This window comes from Moschus berezovskii, chromosome 11 (assembly GCF_049115385.1).
Source record: "Moschus berezovskii isolate FMDL1 chromosome 11, NW_MosBer_1.0, whole genome shotgun sequence".
NCBI classification, from domain to species: Eukaryota; Metazoa; Chordata; class Mammalia; order Artiodactyla; family Moschidae; genus Moschus; species Moschus berezovskii.
In genome coordinates this window covers 34821589-34838662 of record NC_142470.1, presented here as the reverse complement: position 1 = coordinate 34838662, position 17074 = coordinate 34821589, and the positions used below count along the sequence as shown (strand labels likewise).

The 17074-nt window shown below is 40.4% G+C and overlaps 1 protein-coding gene across 1 annotated transcript in view; it reads right to left on the bottom strand.

Annotated features, from left to right (window-relative positions):
• Positions 1-13834, bottom strand: part of SPATA31H1 (SPATA31 subfamily H member 1) — a 47567-nt gene extending 33733 nt beyond the window's left edge. The window contains exon 1 of the mRNA XM_088841777.1: positions 13691-13834. Coding sequence (XP_088697903.1) covers positions 13691-13834 — 144 coding nt within the window. The remainder of the gene's footprint in view (positions 1-13690) is intronic.
• Between the last annotated feature and the right edge of the window lie 3240 nt (positions 13835-17074).

The window sequence follows — 17074 nt, the reverse complement described above, 5'->3', positions numbered from 1 at the left end:
GCATCAGAGTCTTTTCCAGTGAGTCAACTCGTCGCATGAGGTGGCCAAAGTATGGCAGTTTCAGCTTTAGCATCAGTCCCTCCAATGAACATCCAGGATTGATCTCCTCCAGAATGGACTGGTTGGATCTCCTTGCAGTATAAGGGACTCTCAAGAGTCTTCTCCAACACCACAGTTCAAAAGCATCGATTCTTCGGCGGTCAGCCTTCTTCACAGTCCAACTCTCACATCCATACATGACCACGGGAAAAACCATTGCCTTGACTAGACGGACCTTGGTTGGCAAAGTAATGTCTCTGCTTTTTAATATACTATCAAGGTTGGTCATAACTTTCCTTCCAAGGAGCAAGCGTCTTTTAATTTCATGGCTGCAATCAGCATCTGTAGTGATTTTGGAGCCCAAAAAAATAAAGTCTGACACTGTTTCCACTGTTTTTCCATCTATTTCCCATGAAGTATGATATATGTATGCCTTATTCTATACATAGTAATTTGTATTTCTTAATCCCATACCCGTAATTTGCTCTTCTCCCTTCCCTCTCCCCTTTGGTAATGACTGTTTTTTTCTATATCTGTGACACTGTTTTATATACACATTTGTTTGTATTATTTTTTAGATTCCACATAAATGATATCATACAGTATTTGTCTATGTAGAAATAAATTTAACCAAGGGGATGTACATACTGAAAACTACAAAGCATTGTAGAAGACATTAAAGAAGACTTATATAGAAAGACAGCCTTAATAATGGATGGGAAGATTTAATTTTGTTAAGATGGCAATACTCCTAAGCAATTTACAGATTCAGTATAATCCTATCAAAATCCCAGTTACTTTTTCCTTTCCAATTTGGATGCCTTTTATTTCTTATTTTGGCAGAAATGGCAAAGCTGATCCTAAAATTCATATGAAATTACAAGGGACCCTAAATAGCCAAAACAATCCTGAAAAATAAAAACAGGTTGAACTACTCACACTTCCCTGATTTTAAAACTTTCAACAAAGCTACAGTAGTCAAAAACAGTTTGGTACTAATATAAGGATGGACATATAGATTAATGGACTAGAACTGAGAGTCTAGAAATAAACTCTCCTATTTACAACCAACTGATTTTTCTATAAGGATACCAAGATCATTCAATAGGGAAAGACCAGTCTTTCAACAAATGGTGCTGTGACATCTGAATAAACATATAGAAAAGAATGAAGTTGTGGGGGTGGGTGGAGCTTCCCTGGTGGCTTAGTGGTAAAGAATTTGCCTGCCATTGCAGAAGGCACAGGTTCAATCCCTGATCTGGGAAGATCCCACATGGCGTGGAGCAACTAAGCCCATACGCCACAACTATTGAGCCTGTGCTCTGGAGCCTGGGAACCACAACTCTGAACCCACGTGCCCTAAAGCCTGGCTCTGCAACAAGAGAAGCCACTACAATGAGAAGCCCACACATCACAACTAGAGAGTAGCCTCTGCTCACTGCCTCTAAAGAAAAGACCACACAGCAAGGAAGATCCAGCACAGCCAAAAATAAAAAGAATGAAGTTGAACCCTTTATGCTATTTACAAAAATTAACTAAAATTGTATCAAAGACTTAGATCGCAGAGCCAAAACTATAACATTCTTAGAGGAAAAAAAAAAGGTTGTGATGATTAGTTTTATGTTAATTTTATGTCATGATGGTTAATTTTATATGCTAGGCAATATGTCGCACAGAGTCGGACACGACTGAAGTGACTTAGCAGCAGCAGCAGCAGGCAATGGAACCCCTGGTTGTGACCAAACACTAGTCTAGATGTTGCTGTAGAAGTATTTTTAAGATATGATTAACATCTAAAATCAGTAGACTTTAAGTAAAAGAAATTGCCCTACAGAACTGATGAACTGAATGTAGGTGGGCATCATCCAATTAGTTGATGGCCTTAGAGCAGAGAATGAGGTATGTTTCCTGAAGAGGAAGGAATTCTGCCTTAAGATTGAAAAATAGAAACCCTGAGTTTTCAAGCTGCCATAAGAATATTGGATTTGTCAGCCCGTATAATTATGTAAGCCAATTCTCTCTCTCGCTCTCACATATGTGTTCAGGTGTACATGTGTTGTGTGTGGCTCATATGGTAAAGAATCCGCCTGCAATGCAGGAGACTTAGGTTCAATCCCTAGGTTGGGAAGATCCCCTGAAGGAGGGCATGGCAACCCACTCCAGTATACTTGCCTGGAAAATCCCCATGGACAGAAGACTCTGTTGGGCTACAGTCCATGGGATCGCAAAGAGTCAGACACTACTAAGCAACTAAACACAGAACACAGCAGTGTTGTGTGTAATAATAAAGAACATATTTGGTGTTTGTCTTGAGTTCCTGTCCCAAAGGTCCAAAAACCCTTGGAATTTCCCGAGTGATAGAAATGCTTTGGCTATGTTAATGAGAAAGAAAAAGGGATTACTTCTCCCTTTATTGTAGGTGCCCAGAATAACATTCCTGGAGAAGGGAATGGCAACTCACTCCAGTTTTCTTGCCTGGAGAATTCCATGGATAGAGGGGCCTGGTGGGCTACAGTCCATGGGGTCGCAAAGAGTCAGACATGACTGAGCAACTAATACTATACTAATACTTGAATAACCTTGATTCTAAAATCTGATAAAGATAGTACTAGAAAGGAAAATTACAGGTCAATCATTTTCATCATTACATGTGCAAAAAAATGCAAATGTTTTCTAAGATACTTTTAAAAATACAGATATAAAAACTCTAAATGACATATCAGTTCAGTTCAGTTCAGTTCAGTCGCTCAGTCGTGTCCGACTCTCCGCGACCCCATGAATCACAGCACGCCAGGCCTCCCTGTCCATCACCAACTCCCGGAGTTCACTCAAACTCATGTCCACAGAGTCGGTGATGCCATCCAGCCATCTCATTCTCCGTCGTCCCCTTCTCCTCCCGCCCCCAACCTTTCCCAGCATCAGAGTCTTTTCCAGTGAGTCAACTCGTCGCATGAGGTGGCCAAAGTATTGCAGTTTCAGCTTTAGCATCAGTCCCTCCAATGAACATCCAGGATTGATCTCCTCTAGAATGGACTGGTTGGATCTCCTTGCAGTATAAGGGACTCTCAAGAGTCTTCTCCAACACCACAGTTCAAAAGCATCGATTCTTCGGCGGTCAGCATTCCAAGGGAACATTTCATGCAAAGATGGGCTCGATAAAGGACAGAAATGGTATGGACCTAACAGAAGCAGAAGATATTAAGAAGAGGTGGCAGGAATACACAGAAGAACTGTACAAAAAAGATCTTCACGACCAAGATAGTCACGATAACGTGATCACTGACCTAGAGCCAGACATCTTGGAATGTGAAGTCAAGTGGGCCTTAGAAAGCATCACTACGAACAAAGCTAGTGGAGGTGATGGAATTCCAGTTGAGCTATTTCAAGTCTTGAAAGATGATGCTGTGAAAGTGCTGCACTCAATATGCCAGCAGATTTGGAAAACTCAGCAGTGGCCACAGGACTGGAAGAGGTCAGTCTTCATTCCAATCCCAAAGAAAGGCAATGCCAAAGAATGCTCAAACTACCGCACAGTTGCACTCATCTCACACGCTAGTAAAGTCATGCTCAAAATTCTCCAAGCCAGGCTTCAGCAGTATGTAAACCGTGAACTCCCAGATGTTCAAGCAGGTTTTAGAAAAGGCAGAGGCACCAGAGATCAAATTGCCAACATCCGCTGGATCATGGAGAAAGCAAGAGAGTTCCAGAAAAACATCTATTTCTGCTTTATTGACTATGCCAAAGCCTTTGACTGTGTTGATCACAATAAACTGTGGAACACTCTGAAAGAGATGGGAATCCCAGACCACCTGACCTGCCTCTTGAGAAACCTGTATGCAGGTCAGGAAGCAACTGTTAGAACTGTACATGGAACAACAGACTGGTTCCAAATAGGAAAAGGTGTACGTCAAGGTTGTATATTGTCACCTTGCTTATTTAACTTATATGCAGAGTACATCATGAGGAACGCTGGGCTGGAAGAAGCACAAGCTGGAATCAAGATTGCCGGGAGAAATATCAATAACCTCAGATATGCAGATGACACTACCCTTATGGCAGAAATGACATATCAGCAAACTATTAATACATAAAAAGGATCATGAACAACATCATAAACATATCATATTTATTCCAGGAATTCACAGGTAGTTTAATATTTTAGAAATTAATGTAATGCAGCACATTAGTAGAATAAACAAGAAAAGGCATATGAGCATCTCAAGAGAGGCAGAAAAAGCCTTGATAAAATTCAATACCCATTCATGCTAAAATTCTTTCAAACTAGAAATAAAAGAAAGCTTTCTTAATCTAATGAAGAACATTTGCAAAAATCACATAGCAAACAATATACAGGAAGGATGAGGTAAGGAAAACCTCCTTCTGTATTAAAAAAAAGAAAAAGGGACTTCCCTGATGGTCCAGTGATTAAAAATTTGCCTTGCAACTTGGGGGATGAGAGTTTGATTCCTGGTCAGGGAACGAAGATACCACATGCCGTAAAGCACCTAAGTGTGCTGTAACAGAAGATTCTGCCCAAGATTCCAGGTGCCACAACTAAAATCTGATGCAGCCAAAGAAATAGATACACAGATATATTTTTTAAATAAATAAAAAGAAGATAAAGATTTCCACTAGCATCACTTCTGTTGAACAATGTACTTGAAGTTCTAGTCAGTGCAAAAGAGCAAGGAAAAGAAAAGGCATAAGGATTGAAAAGGAAGAAATAAAATTATCACTCTCAGACAATATGATTGTGTAGAATATCACAATATACTTTTCAAACAAGAATCTATAGATAAGTTTTAAGGAGTGATAAGCAAATTTAGCAAAGTCTCTAGCATAAGGGGGCTTCCCTGATAGTTCAGTTGGTAAAGAATCCGCCCACAATGCAGGAGACCCCAGTTCGATTCCTAGGTCAGGAAGATCCGCTGGAGAAGGGGATAGGCTACCCACTCCAGTATTCTTGGGCTTCCCTTGTGGCTCAGTTGGTAAAGAATCCACCTGAAATGGGGGAGACCTGGGTTCAATCCCTGGGTTGGGAAGATCCCCTGGAGAAGGGAAAGGCTACCCACTCCAGTATTCTGGCCTAGAGAATTCCATGGACTAGGACATTCCTAGAGAAGTCCATGGGGTCGTAAAGAGTCAGACACGATTGAGCAACTTTCACTTCACTGAATAGAAGATCAGTATAAAAACATCTACTTATTTCCAAGCATTGGCATCATTTAGAAGATAACACTTCAAATACTATACCAAACCAAACGCTCTGAACCTCCTGATAACCATCGTTATCTATGAAATCATCTTGCCCCCCCAAAACAAACCTAATTCTGGTAAGTCTTAGATCCAACTTCCTCATTTATAGGAAACACAGAAGACAACAAAACATGATAAATGACAAATGGGGCATTTAATAAGCAAAATTCTGCTTGAAAAACTCTAGAAGATAAACAATCCCTTTCTTTAATACAAAAATGGAAAGAAAGAAAATCACAGAGGTGGGGAATCTAAAGAAACCACCAACCAATCTTTCTTTAATACAAAAATGGAAAAAAAAATAATGCAAAGAAAAATGTAGAAGTGGAGAATCTATTAATACAAATTAGAAAGAACTTAAGAAACATACCAACCAATCCCAATATGTGGACCTTATTTGATCTTGAGTTAAACAGACTGTAAACAATAATTTATATCATTTATGAGACAATTGGAATTTGAATACTGATGATATTTGATGGTATTCAAGGATTATTATTAAAGTTTTAGGCATAATAATGATATTAAGTATTTACAAAGAGCCCTTAATTTTTAGATATTCATATTTAATTATTAATGAAATTATATTATCTGAGATTTGCTACAAAATTATGTGGTAAGAGAGTTGAACCTGGGTGATGGGTTCATGAAGATTCATTATATACTTCTATATGCTGTTGATTTGCTTGAAAATTTTCCTAATAAAAATGAAAAACAATCACTGTAAAACCTTCTTTATTGAAAACTAAGTATTTTTGGAAGAAATAAGAAGACCTAAATAAATGGAGATACAAATAAATTCATAGGTCAGAAGACTGATTATTTTTAGGAAGTCAGTTATCCTTAATCTCATCTACAAATCCAATGCAATTTCAATTAAAATCCTGAACGTCTTTATGTGACAATTAACAGAATGATTTTAAAATTTGTTCAATGACCTAGAATAGCTAAGGCAATTTTGAAGAAGATCAAAGTTGGAATATTTACTAGACCAGATTTCAAGACTATCTACAAAACAATTATATATTTAAGAACAGTTGTCAGTGCAAGTATAGAAAATAAACCAGTGTGACAAAGAGGAGACTCTTGAAACAGAACCACACTTATATGTAATTACCTAATTTATGACAGGGTCACCAATGCAAGTCAATGAGAAAATGATGGTTATTTCAATAAATGGTGTTGGAAGAAAGGACCAGGATTTTAGACTGAGGTGGTGAGGTATGGTCATATAAGTGCAGAGTCAGTTTTAAAATTCTAATATTTTGCTCATCATAGATTTTCCACGTTCAGTTCAGTTCAGTCGCTCAGTCGTGTCCGACTTTTTGCGACCCCATGAATCACAACACGCCAGGCCTCCCTGTCCATCACCAACTCCCGGAGTTCACTCAAACTCATGCCCATCGAGTCGGTGATGCCATCCAGCCATCTCATTCTCTGTCGTCCCCGTCTCCTCCCACCCCCAATCCCTCCCAGCATCAGACTCTTTTCCATTGAGTCAACTCGTTGCATGAGGTGGCCAAAGTATTGGAGTTTCAGCTTTAGCATCAGTCCTTCCAATGAACACCCAGGATTGATCTGCTTTAGAATGGACTGGTTGGATCTCCTTGCAGTCTAAGGGACTCTCAAGAGTCTTCTCCAGCACCACAGTTCAAAAGCATCAATTCTTCGGTGATCAGCTTTCTTCACAGTCCAACTCTCACATCCATACATGACCACGGGAAAAACCATAGCCTTGACTAGACAGACCTTGGTTGAGTTTGTCTTTTTTAACAATATTGAATTAAATATTGTCTTAATCACAAAGTTTTATGGTGACCTTAAATGTTGTCCCCAAATTGAGTGCCTCATTTATTTCACACTCATCCCTGCCTTACTTTGAGCGAGCTCCAGGAGTTGGTGATGGACTGGGAAGCCTGGCATGCTGCAGTCCATGGGGTTGCAAAGAGACATGACTGAGCAACTAAATTGCGTTGATTCCCTGCCCTACTGGAGGAATTGGATATCTGTGTGGAACAAAAAAGAACTTTTATCCCTACCTTACATCATACAGAAAAAGTAATTTGAGATGGATCATAGATCTAAATGTGAAAGGAAAAAAAAGATTTTTGGAAGAAACATAAAAGAGTATCATCATAGCCTAGCAATAGGCAAAGATTTTTCACACTGAAAAAAACAGAAAAATCATTAAACATAAACCCAAAATTGATAAATTAGATTTCATTAAAATTAAGAACTCTGTTTATTAACACACCATTGTGAGTGAAAAGCCACAGAGTGAGGATTTGTCTTTAATACCTATAACTAACAAAAGACTCATATGCATAATGAAAGAATTCCTAAAAATCAATAAATATTTAAAAGGCTGACAACCCAATCCTTACAAATGAGCAAAGGAATTGAGCAGACAGTTCAGAAGAGGATTTCCAAAAGACCAATAAACCTGAGAAGTTGTTCTGTATCATTAACCATTAGGGAAATGTTCATTAAACCACAATGCAATACCAAACATACTCGTTAGAGTAACTGAACTTAGATACTAGTACTGGCAAGAATGTGGAGAAACTGGAACACTGGTACCCTACTTGTAGGAGTGTAAATGGATATAATCACTTTAGAAAACTGTTCAGTATCATCTATTAAAATTAAACATATTACCACTTGCCCAAGCAATTTGTCTCTTACTGGAAATAGCGTTCCATGTCAACAATGTGTCATTTGCAATGAACATCCTGAAACCTTACTTTGTCATATAAATATACATTTTTAAGTATAAAATAACAACTGGCTTTTTGAAATCCAATATGCAAGAATTATAGCCACTGGATCATGAAATGAAATTTTTTGGTCTATTATTTATGCCAATAGGTAGTTAAATATCATTCTATATTTCAATATACATTAGATCCCCAAACTAATATGCATGACATAATGGCACTTCAGAATTTATTGTTGACAACATATATGAACCTCAAAAATATGCTCAGCAAAAAGCCAGATAGTAAAGAATATACATTGTATATTAAAACATTGTGTATTTAAACATGTTTCAAGAATAGGCAAAACTATCATAATCCATGATAGAAATCAGAAATGATGTTTCCTTGAGTAGAAAAGAACATGAGGGAACTTTCCAGGATTATGGCAATGCTTTCTGTACCTTGACTGGGGTGTTAGTTACTGGGCGTATGAATTTATCAAAATTCATCAAGTGGTACACTTAGTATCTGTGCATTTTACTGCATGTAACTACAAGTATCCTCCACTTTTTGAAAATTTGCTTTATGCTGCTTCCATTTTAAGAAAGACCTATATTAGTATGTTTTTGCTAACTGAAAGAAATCTACAGAGGATTTTTATTTTTATGGGGGAAACAAAGGCAAAAAGCATTCAACATTCCTTTTGCGGTGAGTTATTGTAGAAGCAGCACGCACTCCAGCAGCAAGAATGGCCCTGCCACACAGCTTCCCTGGGAACTATACTCAGCATCTCAGCATCAGGCCGTCATAGCTTTGAAATGTGTCTGTGAACATCTGCTCTTTATCTGAATTTATTCTATGCATCCATTAGGAAGATATGTGCTAAGGTTATCGCTTCTCTTTGTGTCATTTTGGCTTATAAAAGGTTTTATAGACTCACTCTACTTTTCTTTGTCGTTGTTTTAAATTTTTATTGTGATAAAAGTCAAGGGGAACCTGTGTACTTGAATAAAAAGTAGGATCTTTTAAAAAATTAGCTTCTTCTTACATAAATATGTAGTGAGAATTTTTTTATGTAGAACAACGGCATGGAATAAGTTACACTCCACTTTGTGTTTATTGCTGCATTCTTCTGGGAGAGAAACTAATGTTTCCCCTCACCAAAAAAGGTAGCCAGGACTGTGTTCTTACAGCCTTGTTTCTTCTAATCTGGAGTAGAGAGCTAGTTTTTGGGTGCTGAAAAGATTGGTTGGAACTTCCAATGTATGATATATCTCAATATGTGAGATAACGCTCATATAAGACTAGGCCTGTGGAAGATTTTAAGCTGAATTGTGCCAGAGGTTTAGTGTTTGGTGCTTCTGGAGTTAAGAAGAAATAAGCTGACTCACTGAAACTGGGAAACAACAGGGACACTACAGGTTTGCTGGGTAGCGAGGCCCTCAGCCTGATGCAATTTATTCCTCCTGCTCTTAAGAGCTCAGATATAGTGGACTGGGGGCCTTGGCAAAGGTCTCTGTGATCAAGCTTGGCACACAACTGCAATTTTTGCCTTCAGATGGCAAAGAAGAAAAGTAACAGCTGTTTCCATAGCTAAGGACCTGCCCTCTGCTATTTTGGATAAATTGCACCTACTCCAGGGTTCTCATGTGGCACACAGATTGGGGAAGAAAAACAGATACTAGCCTTTGTGTCAACCTAGGTGATAGGAAGTTTAAGCTGGATTATATTTGATGTAGACAAAGAAATACATTTGCCATTTTTTATGCCTAAATGTTGGTGGGGGCGGGGTTCATATCTGTTAAGTTAAAGTCAATTAAATGTCATGCATCTCTTGTTACATGAGAAAAAGTGAACATTTATCTCTTACAGATGATATTAAAATGAACTTTGCAATTTTAAGAAAACACAGTGTTGTAAAATGAAATATTATTTATCCCAAATCGCTTAAATATTATGAAAAAGTGATGAAACAATTTTTAAATCCTTAAGGTGATTGACAAATTTTGGCAAAGAAGTTTGAAAGTCAAAAAGTTTAAGAAATGCTGCAGGCAGTGGGATGCTGAGAAATTTTTGTTAGTTTCTTTTTGTTTATTTGTTTTTGGCCATGCCAGGAGACATGTGGGATCTTAGCTCCCCAACCAGGGATCAGACGTGTACCCCTTGCAGTGGAAGTGCACAGTCTTAACCTCCGGACTGCCAGGGAAGTCCCTATTAGTTTCTTTAGTTACTTTTAGTGGAGTGGCACAATTAGCTTTGGGAGGTTTTGTGTGTGCTGTTGTGCTGTTTTATAGAGCCAGGGTCTATGCTCTTAGGCTGGAAAACATTTGTAGGAGACCACTTAGAGACTGAAAACAGTTCAAGAGGAATTGTAGTTAAAACATTAACACTGAATCTGGATTGCTACATTTAAGAAATGTTTCTGAGAAAAAAAAATTAAAAGGACTTTGTGGCCAAGTACATAGCCACTGTCTATCTCTAAGATCTAAAGTCTAGGTTAGTGCCACACAACAGAATATTCTATGATGATGGAAATCATCCTATCTGAACACTTGAATGTAGGTAGTGCAATTAAGGAACCAAATTTTAAATTGTATTTAATTTTGGTTAATTTAAATTTAAATGGCCACATGTAGCCAACAGATATTAGACTGAATAGCCCAAGTCTAGACTATTAATTTGAGAAGCTTGATTAATATCTCCACATTACATGCATTTTCTGCCTCCTGCCACACTTGAACTTTTGTCAGATGTTTCCTGTGTTGTTTAAAATGCCATCTTTTCAATCATTCAGGGTTAAAACTGAGAAGCCTTTCTTTGATTTCACAAACTTACGTGGAGTGCTTACTATGTGAAAGGTAGTATACCAGGCATAGAGGATACAAAGATGAATATAGCCCTCGTAGGAAAATGATACGGAGAAGGCAATGGCAAGCCACTCCAGTACTCTTGCCTAGAAAATCCCATGGATGGAGGAGCCTGGTAGGCTGCAGTCCGTGGGGTTGCTAAGGGTCGGACACGACTGAGCTACTTCACTTTCACTTTTCACTTTCACACATTGGAGAAGGAAATGGCAACCCACTCCACTGTTCTTGCCTGGAGAATCCCAGGGACGGGGGACCCTGGTGGGCTTCTGTCTATGGGGTCACACAGAGTCGGACACGACTGAAGTGACGCAGCAGCAGCAGCAGGAAAATGATAATGTTTATAGTCAACTGTTTTTTAAGGTCCAATCAGGAAAAAAGACTCAGTCTCTTCGCTTTCTTTTTTTGTCCTTTTTTTGGTCACATAGTGTGGCAGGATCTTAGTTCTTCAACCAGGGCTCAAACTCATGCTCCCTTCAATGGAAGCCCAGAGTCCTAACCATTGGAATTTCCCCCTTCACTCTTTCTGCCTTGCTTCCTACATCCAAATTTTCACCCAAGGCCCTTATCCTTTTACAGCCCAGAGGGCAGAGATTTTTGTTCCTTCCATTAACTGCTTCATCCATGGTCCCCAGAGGAATACCTTGTACATGGTGTTGGTGGCAGGTGATAAACACTGGGGGAGTGAATCAAGGTCCTCTTTCCCATCTTGCTGCTCTGATTCTTTCAGTTCCTTTTCTCGCCTCACTACATTTTTGAAGTAGCCTCTTATTGGTTTAACCAAGCCAGAGAACTACCGCAGGCACTCACTGTGCTGTGCTGTGCTAAGTCGCTTCAGTCGTGTCCGACTCTTTGGGACCCCATGGACTGTAACCCATCAGGCTCCTCTGTCCCTAAAATTCTCCAGGCAATTCTACTGGAGTGGGTAGCCATTCCCTTCTCAAGGGTATCTTCCCAACCCAGGGATCAAACCCAGGTCTCCCGCATTGGAGGTGGATTCTTTACCAGCTGTGCCACTAGGGAAGCACTCACTGGAGGTATGTAAAGCCTCACATTCAAAGTATGGTACTTGGAACTTCTCTGGCAGTCCAGTGGTTAGGACTTGGTGCCACAGCCCAGGGTTCAATCCCTGCTCAGGGAACTAAGATTCCTGCCAGGCAATGTGGCCAAAAACCAAAATGAAACAAAACACCAAACAAGTACAAATACAAACAAACAAAAAAACCAAAGTATGGTGCTCAGTTTAACAGCAGTAGCATCACCTGGGAGCTCCTTAGAATTGCAGACTCTCAATCCCTTCCCCTGACTACTGAATCAGAATCTGCTTTTTAATTAGACTCCCAGGTGATAAGTTTGAGGAAAAAAGTTTAAATTTTTTAAAGTTTAAATTCTGTTTAGATAGCACAGATCTTTAGATGGCACAGATCTAAGCACACTTTCACCTGGCTTTAAAATCTTTAATATCTTTCAACTGCAGACAGAGTAGTATTTATGCAAACTATTCAGTCTGGCATTTGAATCCCTCTGGAAGGAAAGTTATGACCAACCTAGATAGCATATTAAAAAGCAGAGATATTACTTTGCCAACAAAGGTCCATCTAGTCAAGGCTATGGTTTTTCCCGTGGTCATGTATGGATATAAGAGTTGGACTGTGAAGAAAGCTGATCGCCGAAGAATTGATGCTTTTGAACTGTGGTGCTGGAGAAGACTCTTGAGAGTCCCTTGGACTGCAAGGAGATCCAACCAGTCCATTCTAAAGGAGGTCAATCCTGGGTGTTCATTGGAAGGACTGATGCTAAAGCTGAAACTCCAATACTTTGGCCACCTCATGTGACGAGTTGACTCACTGGAAAAGACTCTGATGCTGGGAGGGATTGGGGGCGGGAGGAGATAGGGACGACAGAGAATGAGATGGCTGGATGGCATCACCGACTCAATGGACATGAGTCTGAGTGAACTCCGGGAGTTGGTGATGGACAGGGAGGCCTGGCGTGCTGTGATTCATGGGGTCGCAAAGAGTCGGACACGACTGAGTTACTGAACTGAACTGAACTGAAGGGGACTTCTAACCTCTTTCCTCTTTCTAACCTCTTTTCCTCTTGGTTTTCCCCAAACTGTTCCCTACACTTCTACACTCCATCCAGGTAGGTGTCTTCACCTCTCTTCAAAACACTCCCAAAACTCTTCTGCTTCCCTTGAAAGTGAAAGTTAAGTCGCTCAGTCATGTCCAACTCTATGCGACCCCATGGACTGTAGCCTACCAGGCTCCTCCGTCCGTGGGATTTTCCAGGCAAGAGTACTGGAGTAGGTTGCCGTTCCCTTCTCCCCAGTCAATTCCTTCTGTCCGTCAAGTCATCCATTACTCTCCTCCCCTCATCCTATCCACTTTTAAAATCCTATCTTCCCTCTGAAGCACAACTCAAACCTAAGCTCCCCCCAAAGATATTTTATAGATCTTACAATACTCTTTACCATCTCTTTAGCAATATTTATACATCTATTAACTCATCCCTTTCTCTTTCTTTCGGCTATATGTATATATGTATATCTGTCTGACTATCTCCCCCGCTACACCTTGAAAAGGTGGAGATGGTGTTTTATTCTTCTTCAATGCCCAGTATGCTGCCATATATAATAGGTGCTCAAGGTTTGTTGAAATGAATTGAAAGGAAAAGGACTGAGAGTGACTTATAGGAAGACATCCATAGGCACTATCTCAACTCCCCTCTTTCCATCTTCAGTTCCTCCCACAGGCCAAGATTAGGAGTTTCTGTGTCTGCAGGAGCAGAAGCAAGGAGCAGATAGTTTCAAGAGATTGCTGCATCACGTACCTCCGAGCGTGTCTTGGCTGCCACCTGTTCCCTATTCTGTTTCCCAGAAAACAGCATCCAAAGCCCCCAAACAAGGAAACCAAATAATAGTAGGAGGCTGACATATGGTGGCAGTGGGATGGTGAGCCCCCAAATCGGAGCCATTACTCAACCCCATGCCCGTCTCAGCCAGTTTTGTCCTTCAAGGCTGTAACTCCATATGACGTCACAATGGGCATCCCAAGAGTCCAGCCAATGTGCTTGCTGCTTGAGTCTCTTCTCTGAGTCACACACCTGCTGCCCTTTTCTGCAGCTGCCTTTGTGCCCTGCTCTGACAGCCAATGCTCAAGGAAGCTCCTTTATGATTCTTCTAGAATTGGACTGGACCATTTGTTATAGACCAGAGAATATGGTAGCAAAGTTTCAAAAGAGCAAGCCTTCCAAATGGCATGCCCTGCCCTGTAAGTGTCTTCTCTGGAGCCAATCACTCCCTAGAGGTCCAGATATGGTGCCATATGTTTCAAACCAGACATTAGAATACAAGGTCAAGTACATTTAAGAAAGCTAGAATACTTTAAGTAGGTACTCTCAGAAATTGTGTGATATATGGTTTCCTAATCTGAAGCTTGACACATTTCCAATTTATTATTGCATTGAGACAGAGAAAAGATATCACATAGAGAAATTAAATGACCTTAGAGAATCACTCTAAGTCTGTAACATTTTCCAAGTCTAGAACTTTCATGTTGTCATCACATCCAGAACTGACTAGATTTTTTTGGAGCTAATTCACTGAAAAAAAAATTTACAAGGAATCAACATACACTATTCAGTTCAGTTCAGTCGCTCAGTCGTGTCTGACTCTTTGCAACCCCATGAACTGAAGCATGCCAGGCCTCCCTGTCCATCACCAACTCCTGGAGTTTACCCAAACTCATGTCCATTGAGTCAGTGATGCCATCTAACCATCTCATGCTCTGTCATCCCCTTCTCCTCCCACCTTCAATCTTTCCCAGCATCAGGGTCTTTTCCACTGAGTCAGCTCTTCATATCAGGTGGCCAAAGGACTGGAGTTTCAGCTTCAACATCAGTCCTTCCAGTGAACACCTAGGACTAATCTCCTGTAGGATGGACTGGTTGGATCTCCTTGCAGTCCAAGGGACTCTCAAGAGTCTTCTCCAACACCACAGTTCAAAAGCATCAATTCTTCTGCGCTGAGCTTTCTTTATAGTCCAACTCTCACATCCATACATGACCCCTGGAAAAACCATAGCCTTGACTAGATGGACCTCTGTTGGCAAAGTAATGTCTTTGCTTTTTAATATGCTATCTAGGTTGGTCATAACTTTCCTTCCAAGGAGTAAGTGTCTTTTAATTTCATGGCTGCAATCAGCATCTGCAGTGATTTTGGAGCCCCCCAAAATAAAGTCTGACACTGTTTCCCCTGTTTCCCCATCTATTTCCCATGAAGTCATGGGACCAGATGCCATGATCTTAGTTTTCTGAATGTTGAGCTTTAAGCCAACTTTTTCACTCTCCTCTTTTCCTTTCATCAAGAGGCTCTTTAGTTCTTCTTCACTTTCTGCCATAAGAGTGGTGTCATCTGCCTATCTGAGGTTATTGATATTTTTCCTGGAAATCTTGAGTCCAGCTTATGTTTCATCCAGCCCAGCGTTTCTCATGATGTACTCTGCATATAAGTTAAATAAGCAGGGTGACAATACACAGCCTTGACGTACTCCTTTTCCTATTTGGAACCAGTCTGTTGTTCCATGTCCAGTTCTAACTGTTGCTTCCTGACCTGCATATAGGTTTCTCAAGAAGCAGGTCAGTTCAGTTCAGTTCAGTTCAGTCGCTCAGTCATGTCCGACTCTTTGCGACCCCATGAATCACAGCACGCCAGGCCTCCCTGTCCATCACCAACTTCCGGAGTTCACTCAAACTCATGTCCACAGAGTCGGTGATGCCATCCAGCCATCTCATTCTCTGTCGTCCCCGTCTCCTCCCACCCCCAATCCCTCCCAGCATCAGACTCTTTTCCATGAGTCAACTCGTCGCATGGGGTGGCCAAAGTATTGGAATTTCAGCTTTAGCATCAGTCCTTCCAATGAACACCCAGGATTGATCTCCTCCAGAATGGACTGGTTGGATCTCAAGAGTCTTCTCCAGCACCACAGTTCAAAAGCATCAATTCTTCGGCGATCAGCTTTCTTCACAGTCCAACTCTCACATCTATACATGACCACGGGAAAAACCATAGCCTTGACTAGACGGACCTTTGTTGGCAAAGTAATGTCTCTGCTTTTTAATATGCTATCTAGGTTGGACATAACTTTCCTTCCAAGGAGTAAGCGTCTTCTAATTTCCTGGTTGCAATCAGCATCTGCAGTGATTTTGGAGCCCAAAAAAATAAAGTCTGACACTGTTTCCACTGTTTCCCCATCTATTTCCCATGAAGTGATGGGGCCAGATGCCATGATGGTCTGGTATTCCCATCTCTTTCAGAATTTTCCACAGTTTGTTGTGATTCACACAGTCAAAGGCTTTGGCATGGTCAATAAAACATAAGTAGATGTTTTTCTGGAACTCTCTTGCTTTTCTGATGATCCAGTGGATGTTAGCAATTTGATCTCTGGTTCTTCTGCCTTTTCTAAACTCATCTTGAACATCTGGAAGTTCACAGTTCACATACTGCTGAAGCCTGGTTTGGAGAATTTTGAGCATGACTTTACTAGCGTGTGAGATGAGTACAATTGTGCGGTAGTTTGAGCATTCTTTGCCATTCCCTTTCTTTGGGATTGGGATGAAGACTGTCCTTTTCCAGTACTGTGGCCACTGCTGAGTTTTCCAGATTTGCTGGCATATTGAGTGTAGCACTTTCACAGTATCATCTTTCAGGATTTGAAATAGCTCAACTGGAATTCCATCACCTCCACTAGCTTTGTTCATAGTGATGCTTTCTAAGGCCCACTTGACTTCACATTCCAGGATGTCTGGTTCTAGGTGAGTGATCACACCATCGTGATCATCTGGGTCATGAAGATCTTTTTCGTACAGTTCTTCTGTGTATTCTTGCCACCTCTTCTTAATATCTTCTGCTTCTGTTAGGTCCATACCATTTCTGTCCTTTATCGAGCCCCTCTTTGCATGAAATGTTCCCTTGGTATCTCTAATTTTCTTGAAGAGATCTCTAGTCTTTCCCATTCTATTGTTTTCCTCTATTTCTTTGCATTGATCGCTGAGGAAGGCTTTCTTATCTCTCCTTGCTATTCTTTGGAACTCTGCATTCAAATGGGTATATCTTTCCTTTTCTCCTTTGCTTTTCACTTCTCTTCTTTTCACAGCTATTTGTAAGGCCTCCTCAGACAGCTATTTCGCTTTTTTGCATTTCTTTTTCTTGGGGAT